This window comes from Mandrillus leucophaeus, unplaced genomic scaffold (assembly GCF_000951045.1).
Source record: "Mandrillus leucophaeus isolate KB7577 unplaced genomic scaffold, Mleu.le_1.0 Scaffold13, whole genome shotgun sequence".
Lineage (NCBI taxonomy): Eukaryota > Metazoa > Chordata > Mammalia > Primates > Cercopithecidae > Mandrillus > Mandrillus leucophaeus.
The window spans coordinates 6,694,636-6,711,408 of NW_012101254.1; the positions used below are offsets into that span (position 1 = coordinate 6,694,636).

The 16,773-nt window shown below is 48.9% G+C and overlaps 1 protein-coding gene across 8 annotated transcripts in view; it reads left to right on the top strand.

Annotated features, from left to right (window-relative positions):
• The window catches only part of DTNB (dystrobrevin, beta), a 304,675-nt gene extending 288,684 nt beyond the window's left edge, over positions 1-15,991 (top strand). For 3 of the 8 annotated variants that reach the window (XM_011972688.1, XM_011972689.1, XM_011972693.1), the window contains 4 exons: positions 4,946-5,105; positions 5,927-6,016; positions 13,917-13,950; positions 15,681-15,991. In XM_011972688.1, the coding sequence (XP_011828078.1) occupies positions 4,946-5,105; positions 5,927-6,016; positions 13,917-13,921 (255 nt within the window). In that variant the 3' untranslated portion in view covers positions 13,922-13,950; positions 15,681-15,991. Of the gene's footprint in view, positions 1-4,945; positions 5,106-5,926; positions 6,017-9,395; positions 9,450-13,916; positions 13,951-15,680 lie in introns of all 8 variants that reach the window. The other 5 variants (XM_011972690.1, XM_011972691.1, XM_011972692.1 and 2 more) reach the window with 2 other exon arrangements.
• The last annotated feature ends 782 nt before the right edge of the window (positions 15,992-16,773 follow it).

Sequence of the window (16,773 nt, forward strand, 5' to 3'; positions counted from 1 at the left end):
AGTGGGCATCCTTGTCTTGTTCCAGTTCTCAGGGGGAATGCTCTCAACTTTCCTCTGTTCCGTATAATATTGGCTGTGGGTTTGTCATAGATGGCTTTTATTACATTAAGGTATGTCCCTTCTATGCCAGCTTTGCTGAGGGTTTTAATCATAAAGGGATGTTGGATTTTGTCAAATGCTTTTTCTGCATTTATTGAAGCGATCATGTGATTTTTGTTTTTGATTCTGTTTATGTGGTATATCACATTCATTGACTTACATATGTTAAACCATCCCTGCATCCCTGGTATGGAACCCACTTGATCATGGTGGATTATCTTTTTGATATGCTGTTGGATTTGGTTCACTAGTATTTTGTTGAGGATTTGTGCATCAGGGATATTGGTCTGTAGCTTTCTTGTTTTATGTCCTTCCCTGGTTTTGGTATTAGGGTGATACTGGCTTCACAGAATGATTTACACAGGATTCCCTCTTTTTCTCTCTTTTGGAATAGTGTCAATAGGATTGGTACCAATTCTTCTTTGAGTGTCCGATAGAGTTCAACTGTGAATCCATCTGGTCCTGGACTGTGTTTTGTTGGCAATTTTTTTATTACCATTTCAATCTCGCTGCTTGTTATTGGTCTGTTCAGAGATTCTGTATCTTCCTGGTTTAATCTAGGAGAGTTGTATATTTTCAGGAATTTATCCATCTCCTCTAGGTTTTCTAGTTTATGCATGTAAAAGTGTTCATAGTAGCTTTAAATCTGTTGCATTTCTGTGGTATCAGTAGTAGTATCTCTTGTTTCATTTCTAATTTAGCTTATTTGGATCTACTCTCTTCTTTTCTTGGTTAATCTTGCTAATGGTCTACCAATTTTGTTTATCTTTTCAAAGAACCAGCTTTTGGTTTCATTCACTCATTCGTTCGTTCATTTTTGAGACGGAGTCTCGCTCTGTTGCCCAGCCTGGTGTGCAGTGGTGTGATCTCAGCTCACTGCAGCCTCCACCTCCCGGGTTCAAGAGATTCTCCTGCCTCAGCCTCCCGAGTAGCTGGGATTACAGGCGTGCACCACCATACCCTGCTAATTTTTGTTTTTTCAGTAGAGATGGGGTTTCACCATGTTGCCCAGACTGGTCTCGAACTCCTGACCCCAAGTGATCCACCCACCTTGGCCTCCCAAAGTGCTGGGATTACAGGCGTGAGCCACCGTGCCTGGCTTGTTTCATTTATCTTTTGTATTGTTTTGTGTGTGTGTGTTTCAGTTTCATTTAGTTCTGCTCTTCTGCTGGGTTTGTTATTTCTCTTCTGCTGGGTTTTGGCTTGAATTGTTCTTGTTTCTCCAGTTCTGTGAGGTGTGACCTTAGATTGTCTGTGCTCTTTCAGACTTTTTGATGCAGGCATTTAATGCTGTGAACTTTCCTCTTAGCACCGCTTTTTCCATATCCCAGAGGTTTTGATAGATTCTGTCACTATTATTCAGTTCAAATAATTTTTAAATTTCCATCTTGATTTCATTGTTGATCCAACCATCATTCAGGAGCAGATTATTTAATTTCCATGTATTTGCATGGTTTTGAGGGTTCCTTTTGGAGTTGATTTCCAATTTTATTCTAATGTGGTCTGATAGAGTACTTGATATAATTTTGGTTTTCTTAAATTTACTGAGACTTGTTTTGTGGCCTATCCTATGGCCATTTTACATTTCTATCAGCAGTGTATTAGGGTTCTAATTTCTTCACATCCTTGCCAACACTTGTTACTACCTATCTTTTTTATTATAGCCATCCTTGTGGGTGTGCAGTGGTGTCTCATTGTAGTTTTGATTTGCATTTCCCTAATAATGTTGAGCATCTTTCCATGTACTTATTGGACATTTATATATCTTTGGAGGAATGTCTCTGCAGATCCTTTGCCCATTTTACAATATTATTTATCCTTTTATTATTGAGTTGTAAGAGGAGTTCTTTATATATTTTATATATAGATCATGTATCATATATAATTTGCAAACATTTTCTCCCTTTCTGGGGGTTGACTTTCACTTTCTTGATGGTATTCTTCAAAGCACAAAAGTTTTACTTTTGATAATATTCAGTGTATCTAGTTTTTCTTTCATAGCTTAGGCTTTTGATGTCATATCTAAAAAGTCATTGCCTAGGCTGGGTGCAGTGGCTCACGCCTGTAATCCCAACACTTTGGGAGGTCGAGGCAGGCGGATCACGAGGTCAGGAGATTGAGACCATCCTGGCTAACCTGGTGAAACCCCATCTCTACGAAAAATACAAAAAATTAGCCAGGCGTGGTGGCGGGCGCCTGTAGTGCCAGCTACTCGGGAGGCTGAGGCAGGCAAATGGCATGAACCTGGGAGGCAGAGCTTGCAGTGAACCGAGGTAGCGCCACTGCACTCCAGCCTGGGTGACAGAGCGAGAATCCATCTCAAAAAAAAAAAAAAAAAGTCATTGCCTAATCCAAGATTATAAATCCTTCCCCCTATGTTTTCTTCTAAGAATGTTATAATTTCAGCTCCTATGTTTAAGTTATTGATTCATTCTGAATTGATTTGTCCATATGTTGTTTAATGATGTCTTTTGAAAAGCAGAGGTTTGGCCGGGCTCAGTGGCTCACACCTGTAATGCTAGCACTTTGGGAGGCCGAGGCAGGTGGATCACCTGAGGTCAGGAGTTCGAGGCCAGCCTAGCCAAGATGGCAAAACCCCGTCTCTACTAAAAATACAAGAATAGCCAGGCATGGTGGCATGCACGCACCTGTAATCCCAGCTACTCTGGAGGCTGAGGCAGGAGAATCGGTTGACCCCAGGGGACGGAGGTTGCAGTGAGCCAAAATCGTGCCACTTCACTCCAGCCTGGGTGAAAAAGTGAAACTCCGTCTCAAAAAAAAGAAAAAGAAAAAGTTTAAAATTTCAATGAAAGCCAGTTTATCTGTTTTGTTTTGTTTTTACATATCATGGTTTGGGTGTTTTCTTAGAGAAGTTTTATAATTTTAGCCCTTATAGTTACTATGATCCATTTTAGTTTTAGCTCTTATAGTTACTATGATCCATTTTGATTTAGTTCATGTTTATTTATATCATGGAAAGATCTCAGAAAGCATGCTAAGTGATTAAAGCAAATTGCAAGTGATATGAGCAGTACAGTACCATTCATGCAAAATTGAAAAGCATGAAATACCATTTATTATTCATAGCTATATATGCACATATAGGTTAAAAGTTTCACACCAAAATCTTTGATAATGGTTGCCTCTGAAGGGAGGAGAGGAAAGAACTGGAACAGGAAAGAACTGGTGGTCAAAGCAGTCTTCAGATTTATCTGCAATATTTTTAGGTTGAAATACATTTGACACGATATGAAGTTACCAATTTGGGGTGGTTAATTATGTTGTACTTTTTAGTTTTCTGTATTTTTTTTAACTTCTTGAAATACACACACATACATACACACACACACACACACACACACACATACAAATGATTCAAAGTAAGAACCACAGAAAACAATCCATTTCTGTTGAGTTTGGTGGCCACACGGTTGAAGCACTGCAGTGGGGTATGGTGTGTCCAGCCTGTCCACCTGTTCAGGGCCAATTCTGTTTGTATGTGGGGTTTCTGAGCTAGCTCCCCAGAAGGATAACTATCTTCATTTGAACTCACTCTCACACTTTGGCTTATATTTTTTCCAGTTTTGCTTCCACAGAAAACCCTAGTCCACCTGTCACACTCAGTTCATGTGCTGAAGAGCTCCAGAGCCCACATCTCAGTGAGCGGCCCTTGATTCGTGTTCTCCTTTTATTTATTTTATCCCATTGCTCCAAACTTTCTCCACAACTGTACCAGGGCCTCCCAAGGAAAGCTCAGTTTCTGTTTACTACGTGTCCTTTTCACCTCGTCCCTGCGGGATGGCCCCAGACAGCCTCGCTGTGTGTGTGCAGTGCGTGTGGCATGACTGGCCCGATGGCCCCGCTTGCAGCCTGCAGCCAAGCTCCCCACATGCTCAGAGCATGCCCTGGGGGAGTGGGGGCGCAGCCTGCAGAGTGCACACTGCCACTCTTGGAGTCAAGGGGTTCTTCCCGTGCCTCCCACTGGCAAGCTGTGTTGCCTGACACAATGCTTTCTTTTCCTTCTATAAAATGGATATAAAAATATACACCCTGGCTAGGTGTGGTGGCTCACACCTGTAATCCTAGCACTTTGGGAGGCCAAGGCAAGCAGATTGCCTGAACTCAGGAGTTAAAGACCAACCTGGGCAACATGTTGAAACTCTGTGTCTACTAAAAATACAAAAAATTAGCCCAGCATGGTGGTACACGCTTGTAGTCCCAGCTACTCGGGAGGCTGAAGCAGGAGAATCTCTTGAACCTGGGAGGCGGAGGTTACAGTGAGCTGAGATTGCACCACTGCACTCCACCTGGGCAACAAAGCAAGACTCTGTCTCCAAAAAAGAAGCATATACATATATAAATATATACATACACACACACACACACACACACACGTATGTCCTTTCCACTCACAGGTTGCCGGGGGTGGGTGGGGTGGTCCAAATGAGAACGTGTGCATGAATGTGTTTGCAAACAAAATGAAAGCTGTTTGCATGTTACTTCCTGCCCCGCTAGCCAAGCCCTTCTAGAGCCCTGGCCCAGCTATATGCTCACTCTGTCTTCCTGAGAGTCCTCCACCACTCTGTGCCAGCCTCTTCTTTCCCTCCCATTCTTGGTCTCTTCTTATGATGTTCTTTCTTCCTGCCCTGCACGACCCCTTCCTTTTTTCCTTTTCTTCCTCTCTCCAGTCTTGGAAGCAGCCTGACTCCTTCCTTTCAAGTATGATCTTGTACCACTGAACTGAGGCCCGCTGGCTGGCTCCGGTTGACGGAGAAAAAGTACTTTCTTTCTTCCTCAAAGAGGTCAGGTACTTGAGATAACATATTTTCTCTCTTTGAATCTCCAGGCTCAGGCCACAGGGTCACCACATACATCGCCCACCCATGGAGGCGGCCGGCCGATGCCCATGCCAGTGCGCTCCACGTCTGCCGGCTCCACCCCCACCCACTGTCCGCAGGACTCACTGAGCGGAGTTGGGGGAGACGTGCAGGAGGCCTTTGCACAAGGTGAGTTTCTGGAGCAGAGTTCAGCAGGGAGCTGAAGGGATCTGCAAACATGGACAAGATTCCTGCTGAGGTTTTTCCATTTCTCTTTTGTGCTCTTGGCTTGAATGATCAGATTTTGACAGACAGTGTAAATAAGTCAGGTGCTGGCCCCTTCTCATGAGACTGGCTGGTCTCCAGCAGGAGGGCTGCAGGCTTCCGATGTGTGCCAAGAACAGGCCTCCTGGGGTTCTCTGCCCTTTTTTCTGGATTATGGGAAGTGCTTTGTCCTTTGAGCTTCGTGTCCTCCAGAGGAATTGGATGGAATAATTCCCTGGCCTAGAAGGGACTGTAACAGGCACTGTAACTGGGACCGTGCTGACAGCATAGTGTGCACGCCATTGCCACAGTCATCGGAGGAGCTGGTGACCAGCAGTATTAAGTAGTTGGGTGGGGATTCAGAGGGAAGTCCTGCTGGGGCTGGAGGTGAGAAGGGGAGGTGGTGGTGGTGGTTGTGGAGAGTAGAGCCCCGCCCCCACAAGGCTGAGGAAGACCTCGGTGGAATGCTTATTCTGGAACCCAGCTCTGGATTGTGTGGTGGTGGCAAAGCGTGGAATTGACAGGATGCTGCTCCCTAGGTAGAGAGGGCAGAGGGAGAGGGACCAGTGGGCTGGTGCCTCCTGCCCCTGGTGTGGCTGGGAGTGGGTGGAGCTGCTGCGGCCCCATCTCCCCTTAGGTATTCCACACCTGTGTCCTCCGGCCTGGCAGAATGGAGGCGTTTGCTCAGCCATCTCTTCTCCATGCTCACCCCCCCTGGCATCCCCATCTGCTCTGCCTCTCCTCAGGTACGAGGAGAAACCTCCGCAATGACCTGCTGGTGGCAGCTGACTCCATCACCAACACCATGTCATCCCTGGTGAAGGAGCTCCATTCAGGTGAAACCCAGAGCTCCCACCCGGCTTCCCGGCCTCCCCTGCCTCGCCCACGCCCTTCTCACTTCCTCGCCAGCTCTGGCAGAACCTCACCACCCAGCTCGCACCACCCCATTTCACCACCCAACTTTGCCTTCTAGGAACACATTGGATGTCTCCGTCCAGAGAGCCTCTGTCACACAGGATTGCATAGGGGCGGTTTCACATTCAGGCTATCTCAGGAGTGCATCTTGTGGAGCAAGCTGAATTTGGAGAAATTCAGACCTTTCAGTGCAGGCAGGCCCCCTTCCTACTTACCCCGTCTTCTATCTGTGCTTTGCCCACAGCCGCTCTCTCCCTAGGCCTGACCGACCGCCTCATTCTGAAGCTTCCCTGGAAGTCTGGAGCCGAATCAGCCAGGAAAGCTCTGGACCTTCCCCTGCTGCCTTTCTGCTCTCTCCTGTTTGATTTGGTTTTGAAGCCTATTCCCTCCTTTTGTCCATGACCAGGCTCTGATTTCACCTGAAGTTCATGACCTGAGTCTGTCGCCTCTTCCACTCTTCGTGCTCAGCTCATCTGTGACTTCTTTCTCAGTCTCTCCATCACCTCGCCACATCAGTGACTTCCCAAAGACCTTTACCTGACATAAAACCCAGGAAAGAGAGAGAAAATAAAAGGCCATTCACATATCATCCTATCTCCAGGAATCCCCATGACTCTGCCAGTTACGTAGGGGCCAGAGAGTCACTAACGATTTCACAGCGGTGGGGTTTCCGTGTTTTCTGTTAAACTAATGGTTTCCCTTCCTAAGTGCTGTAGGTCACTCACACTGATGGTTCTCTTTTGTTTCTTTCCACCTAATGTAGTGCTTTTAAATACCTTGAAGTAGCTTAACAGGGCTATTAAATAAAAAGATAAAGCAGTTTTTCCATGGACCATTCAAACACATAAATTTATTCAAACACTCTTAGGGAAGGCAAGCCTTGGGTATTTTTCAGCCCTTCGTAGGAGAAAGCTCACATGTTTCGGGTTGTCATGGGACTGGACAGAGCCCCCAGCTCTGCTCTCAAGTCTGCCTATTTTCATACAGACCAAAGTGAGTGTGTGGCCCAGGCTACTCTTTCCAGCCAGTGAAGGTCAGACACTGCTTCTCGGGTTTGATGGCGCCACCCTCTCCATTCTAGCACTGTTTCTCAACCCCCGTCAGAAGCACGGCCCCCCTCTGTACCCATGAAGAGAAGAGGTAACAGCCTTTGGGATGACCTCACAGGTGATTAGAAGGCACTTTCCCTAATACAGCTCCCCACAGATGCCAGAAATCCCACTTTTAGAGGAAATTTCTTAGGGAATTTCGGGCCATGGAAATTAACTACACTTGTACTTCATGGCCACTTATTAGAGTTTATGCAAAATAAGTGGCTTCTGCGTTCATCGTGCTGGGGTGAGAGGTCATTAAATACCATTAAGCATAAAGCACATAGAGACCAAATAGCTTCACAAAAATTTAAAGGTTATAGGAATACTCAGCAGTGTCTCATAGTAGGAAAGAATGGTTTCAACAAAATTATGTAGTGTAATTTGGAAGGTGCCTTAGAGAGCACATTGTCCAGTCCCTTACTTTAGAAATATTGCATATGCTTATCAGAAAAGTTGTCTGCCTAAGGACGTGCAGCTTGAAGGGGGAAAGCTGGTCCTAGAACTTGGGTCTTCAGAGCATTAAGCCAGAGATCTTACTCCCCTCCAGGACAAGACATCAAACCCAGAGTCCCAGAGGCCCCTTTCCCTGACGTTCTTTCAGTCACTGAAGCCTGCAGGTAGATGTGGACCAAAGCCACACGTGGCATGGTATCCCTCTAACATGCAGACATAAACTCCCTTTACATGTGAGGGTACCAATTTCTCAGTGAATAGAACAGCTTCGCCCAACACCAACACGTTTTTACTATCTCCTTGACAGTGACTTGACAGGTTTTTGTTCCAATGAGAGGACATACTTGGATTATCTTTACATATAGTCTATACAGTATATACATACTGTATGTACATAGCTTGTACTCCTCATCTTTATAAAGTTTTTTCACAGATAATGGAATCCTAGAATTGGAAAGGATCGAGGCCAGGCACAGTGGCTGACACCTGTAATCTCAGCACTTTGGTAGGCTGAGGCAGGTGGATCACCTGAGGTCAGGAGTTCAAGACCAGCCTGACCAACATGGTGAAACCCCATCTCTACTGAAAATACAAAATTAACCGGACGTGGTGGTGCGTGCCTGTAATCCCAGCTACTCGGGAGGCTGAGGCAGGAAAATCACTTGAACCTGGGATGCAGAGGTTGCATGAGCCGAGATTGCGCCGCTGCACTCCAGCCTGGGCAACAAGAGCAAAACTCCATCTCAAAAAAAAAAGAAAAAGAAAAAAATTGGAAAGGATGTTAGAAGTCATTTAATCTAACTTGCCACCCAATAAAACAGTCCTCTGAATATTTCCAGTGAGCTCATTCATGATCAACTCTAATCACTGGAAAGTTCTTCCTCAGTGGGGAGCCAAAATCTGCCTTTCTGTAATTGATTTATCCCTGTCCTCCAAAGCCACCCAGGACAAGCTCGGTCCCTCCTCTGCAGGCTCACCTGTCACGGGTTGGATGGCAGATGATAACCCTTCCTAGTGTTCTCCTCTGTAGACTGCTACACCCAATTCCTTCCACCTTTCCAAACATGACATGGTTTTCTCTTACCAGCCTGCTTGACCACACCAGGATGTGGCCATTTTCCAAGGCTCCTATTCAAAGTGCACGCCCAGGGCTGGGCACCCTGCTGTCCATCACAGGGGATCTTGTCTCTGCAGAGCACAAGGCATCTGTGACCCTCTTGAGTGGCCCCTGGAAAAGCACCTTAGACAGCATTAGCGCTTCCCACATAGCCACTTTGCGCTGTGCGGTCATCTTAAGTTTATCATCAGTTAAAACATCCGGATTTTTTTTTTTTTTTTTTTTTTACAGAACCCCGTATTAATCTAGGTATTCCCCCACCATATATTGTATGGTCACTTTCTTAAACCTGAATGCAAGACATTAGATGTCTCCCTGGTCATCACCAGCTGAGGGCAGACAGGCAGAGAACGGAGGCACGCAACCCCACACCGCACGCCTCCCGCCCCGGTCAGGAAAGTGAGTGATGTGACTGCACTGCTCCTTGTGGCTCTGGGCTCATGGGCTCCTATTCAACAGTGCTGGGGCGTGGGCCACACAAGTGCAGACTGGTGAGCTGAAGCACCCTCGGAGGCCTGCAGCCAGGAGCTGTTAGCTAGAGTTTCCTCCCAAGCCTCAGCAGTTGCTTTGTTCACCCTCCTTCTGAACTTGTCCTGTGCTGAAGGGTCACTGGCCTCCCTGGACTTGTTTTCACAGCAGAGGAAGGTGCAGAGGAAGAAGAAGAGAAGATGCACAATGGGAAAGACAGAGGTAAAGGCAGCTCAACAGGACTCCTAGTTTAAATGGGGAGCCAGAGCTCATGGATGAACTGCCCCCCACTTTGTTTCTGCCTTCCTCCCTGCCACCACCTTTCCCAGAGCTTTCGGACCCGAGTTCCCTGTACCTACTTTTCCCATCTGACAGTCAGGTTTTACCTTCGAGGAGCCAATGTCAGTCAATCACCAAGAGCTTCATTTCCTGATCCTGGGATAGGTGGTTGGGATACAGGAAGTAGATACAAGTAGAACACAAAAGATGACCCTTTGACTGGAGAAGTTTATGATCTACTTAAGAAAGCAAGACCAGGCCGGAGCGCGGTGGCTCATGCCTGTAATCCCAGCACTTTGGGAGACTGAGCCGGGTAGATCATGAGGTTAGGAGTTCAAGACCAGCAGCCTGGCCAACATAGTGAAACCTTATCTCTACTAAAAATACAAAAAATTAGCCAGGTGTGGTGGCAGGCGCCTGTAGTCTCAGCTACTTGGGGAGGATGAGGCAGGAGAATTGCTTGAATCCAGGAGACGGAGATTGCAGTGAGCCAAGATCGCGCCACTGCACTCCAGCCTGGGCAACAAGAGTAAAACTCCATCTCCAAAAAAAAAAAAAAAAGCAAGACCAAAAATGCAAAATAAACAGGAGATCAAATGAAGTGACAGAAAAAGCTAATCATAAAACTTTCAACATATAAGTATAATAAGGGTTTCTGAAAAGGAAGATATTATTGTGGGCCAGAATAGCCAAATGGTTTTGTGGCTTCGTGGAAGAATAAAAGCAAGAAGGGAAGGTGTCAGCAAAGGACAGTAGTGCCTTCCTAGTTTCATTATATATCAAACCTGCTTAACACATGACATCTGGGAAGAGCTGCATGGAATGATTTTCACATATGATGATCTCATCTAATCCTTAACAACACTGTGAGACAAATTCAAATATCCCTGTTTTACCCATGAGGAAATAGGCTCAGAGAGCTGTTGTTCATGTAGCTGTTGAATGGCAGAGATTAGGCCGGGTGTGGTGGCTCACTCCTATAATCCCAGCACTTGGGGAGGCCGAGGTGGGTGGATCACTTGAGGCCAGGAATTCGAGACCAGCCTGGCCAACGTGGTGAAACCCTGTCTCCACTAAAAATACAAAAATTAGCCAGGTGTGGTGGTGCATGCCTGTAATCGAAGCTACTCGGGAGGCTGAGACAGGAGAATCCCTTGAACTCAGGAGGCAGAGGTTGCAGTGAGCCAAGATCATGGAACAGCACTCCAGCCTGGGCGACAAAGAGAGACTTTGTCTCAAAAAAAAAAAAAAGCAGAGAACTGGGTCTTTCTGACTCCAAACTTCATGCTCTTAATCTTCATCCTTCTATGTTATACTGAACAGAAAACAAAATTTTCTTTGGATATTTGAGGGTGAGCTGTCCTTCTGTCGCACATTAATGTGTTAGTTGCTGGATTCCTCCTAAACATCAGCTCCCCAAGGCAGAGATTTTAGTCCGTTTTGTTCATATTGTGTTCCAGTGCCTGGTGCTGAGTAGGAAGTCAATAAATGAGCAAATCAAAGGAAATAAATGGGGTGATGAGATAGAGAGTACCTTATCAGGGGAGAGAAATGCAGTGACTGGTCACCCCAAGGAGGTGAAGGTAGGGAGAGCAGGAAGGATGCGGAGGAGCCAGCAGCAGCCCTCCCAGGGAGGAATTCTGAACAAGGCTCGGGGGAGTGAAAGAACCTGCAGGTGATAAATGGCACAGCCTGAGTTTAACTCTTAATACCCATGCTTTAGTCTGAGCAGAACTGGTAGACTAAGGGAAGTGGAGTGGTCTTATTTAAGGAAGGATATAAGTCAAGTGGGAGCTACAGGTAAGGAAGCTGTGACAAGAAAGGGAAACCTATGGGACAGCAGGTCTGGGGTGTTCTTGGCCCATAGGGGCTGTTGTGGCTAAGAGAGAGAGGTCTTTGGAGTCTCAGGGGGCAAGGAATTTGTCAGCAAGGAATTGAAATTGCTGAGGAAGAAACTGGAAGAAGAGGAAGAACATTCTGCAGATTCTGAAATCATCTAGTGAGTCTGAGCTAGTCCTGGGAGGAAGTGGACAGCAGCACCACTGAGTTGATGAGAATGACGTATGTGGCATGGACGCCAAAAGGTCAGACTAGGCTGGCCATGGTGGCTCACGCTTGTAATCCCAGCACTTTGGGAGGCTGAGGCAGGGGGGTCACTTGATGCCAGGAGTTCGAGACCAGCGTAGGCAACATAGCAAGACCCCATCTCTACAAAAAATAAAAGTAATTAGCCAGATGTGGTAGTGCACACCTGTAGTCCCAGCTGCTTGGGAGCCAGAGGCAGGATTGCTTCAGCCCAGGAGTATAAGGCTGCATTGAGCCATAGTCATGCCACTGCATTCCAGCCTGGGTGACAGAGCAAAGCCCTATCTCTAAAAAATAAAAATAAAAGGTCACATTAGAGAGAGTAGTGTTTCAGACATCTAGGAATGCTTCATAGAAATGTAGAAACAGTTGACTTACGCACACACATAAGAAAGAAGGCAGGAGGGCAAGAGGTGAAGAGAGAGAGATAAATTTACACTGGTGTAAACACATGCTCCAAACACATGCACACACACACGCACATGCCAACCAAATCCCAGCATTCATGTGGAATGTTCCTGGCTGAAGACGTAACAGCTGCATCTCTGGCCTCCCTTCACCTGCCCCTCCCTTCCCCAGTAGCTTTTTCCCATGGCCTCTCCTCAGTCCCTTTCACTCCCCCAAAGCAAACCTAGGACTCTGCCCCAGCCACTGAGGCCTTGCCCTGGCTACGAACTCCAGCCCTTATCCTGGTTCCATTCTGAGTGTGGGCCGTGCCTCACATGGGAATCAGACCGTGTTTCCCTTGCCCGGCCCTCCAGGCCCCAGGATGCTGTCTCTGCACCTGCACTGCCCTGTCCTCATCAGACTGGGTTTCCCTTGCCCGGCCCTCCAGGCCCCAGGGCGTTATCTTTGTACCTACACTGCCCTGTCTGCATCAGACTGGGTTTCCCTTGCCTGGCCCTCCAGGCCCCAGGGTGCTGTCTCTGCACCTGCACTGCCCTGTCCTCATCAGACTGGGTTTCCCTTGCCCAGCCCTCCAGGCCCCAGGGTGCTGTCTTTACACCTGCACTGCCCTGTCCTCATCTCTTGTTTCTGTGCCTCTTGCCCTTAGAGCTCCTTGTGTGTCTTTCAATGCATATACTAGAATGTCTGTATGTCTATGTGAAATCTTTTTGTGGGAATGCCTGAATTTTATGTGACTTTCTGGTGTCATCCCTAAGGCCAAGAGTGTTAATAGTTGGGGTGAGAGATGGTAGAGTTTTTATGTTTGGCTCTCCACATTATATAGGTCCTATGATATGTCCCTGAAACTACAATGTAGCTGATACATAGGCATTTTTCTAAGACTAAGTGTTTTTGTGGGTGGACCTCCTGATTCTCTGCCATGAGCTAGGCCTGAAATTTTACAGACCTAGAACTAACTGCAGTCACCTGGACACCAGAGATCTGTAACTGTCAACTGTAAAGAGAGAGAGAGAGTATATTTGCTTCTTTGGGGTTGAAACCATGCTGACGTAATATAAACAGAATTTGGTCAGCACTGTCAGGCAAACAGTCTGCTCGATAGGGAAACTCTTGAGAGTCAAATGGGACTTTTGAAGAATCTGGACCAAGCTGAACTTCCCTGCCATATTCACCCCTACCTCACGCCTCTCCCTGTTCGCCCCTGGCTGGCTGGCTGGCTGCATCCTGGGGAACGCTTCTGCTCCATTGGGGTACCCTTCCTCCTATGCATCTTCTCAGAGAAGTGTAACCAAGACACATAGAAGAAGCACAGACTGACACCTTCCCCCATAGTATGTCTTCTCCACCCTCCAGAGCCTCATGTTACGCTCCTGTGTCCTTCAGAATCTCCCCTCCCAGACCCTGCCATCCCGGTGTGGGGGTTGTAAATCCAGTTTGCATCCATAAAGAGCCCTGGTGCAAGGCTGGACAGCAGTGGCCCTCAGAGAACAGAACAGGCTCGGGAGGGGCCAGGCAGTGCTCGAGCCCCGGGTGAGCAAGCGCATGGCTTTTCAAAGCAGACTATCTGCAGGAGGGGGACTGCCCTCACCCAAGGTGCAGTCCCTTGGGGAACTTTTAGAGCTGGGTAGGTTTTGCCCCCCTCATGTAACTGCTCCCTGGATTTAAGGAGATTTGTTTCCATTTTTAATGACTTTCCTTCTCCTGAGAAGCATCTGTCTCCATAGCTACCTTGGGTTGGCTATGGTAGTAGAAAGTATGACTCTAGCCTGCTGTCATACCTGGGTGGGAAAAGTCAACATACAAGTAACGGGAGAAACAAGGAAGCCCCTGGAGTGGGTGGTTCAGGGAAGCATAGTCTGGGGCATGAGAAGACCTGGCCGTGACCTCAGCGTGTTGTTTCTGCCCGTGCTGCCACAGGTTAGCAGAGGAGCCGGACACAGAGGAAGCTCAGGTGAGTACAGAGTCCTCTGCCTCCCCACGGCCCCTCCCTCCTTCCTCAACATCTTCCCTTCCCCTTCCTTTCTGCGGTCACAGGTCCCAAGCCAGGACAGTCCTAACAGGTGAAGATGCAAGAGCCCGACTCCCTTCCCTTTGCCCACCCTGGCCATGTGCCCTCCTTGCCCTATTTCTAGGCCGTGTCCTGTCTTGCACGGCACTGTCTGCATGCCTGGTCCTTGGGCATGGCCTGGTGACCTCTGTGTTGGGATGGCGTTGGCAGACCCAACACCGTTGGCTGAAACAGGGCGTGCTGAGCAAGGCCACCTCCCTGGGGAGCACTGCCTCCCATGCTCCTTTACCATAGCCACTGCCCACTTCCTTCCTGGGATCCAAACCACAGCCAGTGCGTCCCTGGATTCTGTCACCCAGCACTGCACCGAGTCACAGTCCCTAACCCATAGACATGTGATTCATGCAGGATCACACTACATACAGGGCTGACCAAGCCGCTACCCATGGTGCCCGGCCAAGCTGCACCTTCTCACTTCCTGAAGAAGCAGTGCAGAAAAGTACAGACTGCTCCAGTGGCAGATGCTCATTGCCTTTAGGAATTAGTCATTCCCATTTTCCATCTCCACACCTTAACTCTTTCTAGTCCCAGCGCCAAGATATCAGACTTCTCCATTTTAAAATCTTGTCTTCCCTCCCCCTTCCCCTACTTCTTATATTTAAAAATTAGGCATCTTCCTCAGGTGAAAAAGCCAGGGCCCTAGCCCCACAATCCAGAAAAGGAGTTTTTTCAGACTTTCCCAAGTCTTGTCATCCTGGAATAGCTTCTGGCCCTCTCAGCCCTCTCTGCCCAACTGCGCCAGGCCATTGAAGGGCTCTGCCCGTTCCCCTGGGGCCCCTGCAGCCTCAGCCTGCGCTGACTCTGGATTGTGCAAGCTGAGAGGTGGGCAGCACCTGGGCCACGCGCATTCTCTCGCTGCCCTGGAAATCACAGTGCCCCAGGGGCTTGGAGAGACGCTTCTCCCTAAACTCACTGTGCACATTCAGGCAAGGTCCTTTCCCAAGCAAGCCTAGGCCGTGGCAGCCGAGGAGGGAAATCAGGAACTGACTCGCCCTGCAGGAGCCTGCCAGAGCCCCTCTCTCCCCCGGGCGGAAGGAACTGCGGTGCAAGGAAACGTGGCAGAGCCATGTGCCCCCACCGCCTTGTTGCACATGGAGGAAACCAAAGCCCGACACCGGAAGCTGTATGCCAGAAGCAGAATTGGAGCCGGTTTTTCTGCCTCCTAATCGTGCCCTCTCTGACCCACATCAGGGGTGATGAGAAACACCAACAGTCGGGAGTTAAACTAAAAGCATTAAACTTGGGCGCCGCGGTTCCATGGATGCCCGGGCCTGCGCTCTGGTGGCCTGGGGCTGAGGCTTCCTCCCTTTCCTCTTTGTATTCATCGGCACACCTCAGTCCTCCCTGCCCTTCTCCTGGGCCACAGTTCTCCCCAAGAAAGCACCCCATTCCAAACCTTGCATTGTGAACCCAGTTCTCCACGGAAACACTTCCTGACTCTTAGGAATGGTAGCAGAGGACCCTAGGTACCACCCTTCAGCTCAGCGCTTGAAAGGCGCCCAGCATCCTAGCAGCCCCTCCCCGCAGGACCTCCTGTTCACAGTAGATGTTAGCAGCTTTTGTCCTGAACCCTCAGCAGTGCCTGTGACTAACGGTGAGTGTGTCTTGCGCAGGCACAGAGGACGAGGAGCAAGCTGGCGCCGACATGGCGAAGGCAAGGTCTTCCCCCAGAGGCACATTCCTCTCCATCTTTCCACCGCACACCTGGACCAGGCTTGCAGGCTGCCAGACGTCACTCCACCCGCCAGGGAGAGGGGAGCCAGAGCCGGTGGGAAGCGGGGAGGGGCTGCGTGACACAGCTGGTGGGCCTCCCCCTGCACAGCCCTGCATGTACTAGCACCTTCATCACTCCCCTCAGGGCATGGTCTCATCTCCGCATCAGGAATTTACCTGGAGGTTGAAAAGAGAAAAGAAAAAGCACCAAGCTCTTGTGTGTTTGTGACCTGATAGAACTCTGCCTGGCGTCTGGCCAGCACGTGGGGTGTTCCCAAACGTGGGGGCACAAGTTTCCTTATCTTTGACCTTTAAGAACCAACAGGTTTCTTCTAGCGTGCAAAGAAAGCGTCAGGCCTTGCTCGGCTCTGTAGACATTCACACCCTGGCCACGGTGCTAAAAATAGCCTCACACTGGTTAGGCTTCCGCCCGCCCCGTGTGATGCCGCCGCCTGCAACCCGGGAGGGAGGGGCGGAGATCGCGCCGCGCGCCGCAGCCCGGCTGGCCGCCTGGCAGAGGGCGGGAGGGACTCTCTGCGCCGCGGACTCCGTGGCCGCCAGGGGGCGCGCCGCCGGGGGCGCTGCTCGGAGCCTTTCGCCTTAGGGGTCCATTGGGCTCGGGTACACGTGATCAAGTCCCGTTCCCGGTGATTTTCATTTATTTTTTCCTCCTCCCTGGGCTCCAGGATGTTATTTTTAGCAGAAGAACTGCTATAAATATTTATAAAGGGCAGTGACTGTAATGAAGCGAGAAGCCCCACAGCTGGCTCCCTGGCATCCCCCACCCACCTCTGCAGACCCCTGACCTTGGCTTTGAGGAGGTCTGTGCAGAGCCGGTGGGATCAACTTCTGGCCGTGCACGGATGGAGTCCCAGGGAAGCCTGCCAAGGCCCAGTCAGGGTAAAATAGAAGGGGTGGGTATTCACTCCTTCCATCCTTCCCTGTCTCTTCTCCCCCATAGCTCATCTTCCCACTGGTTGGCACTGTGTCCCC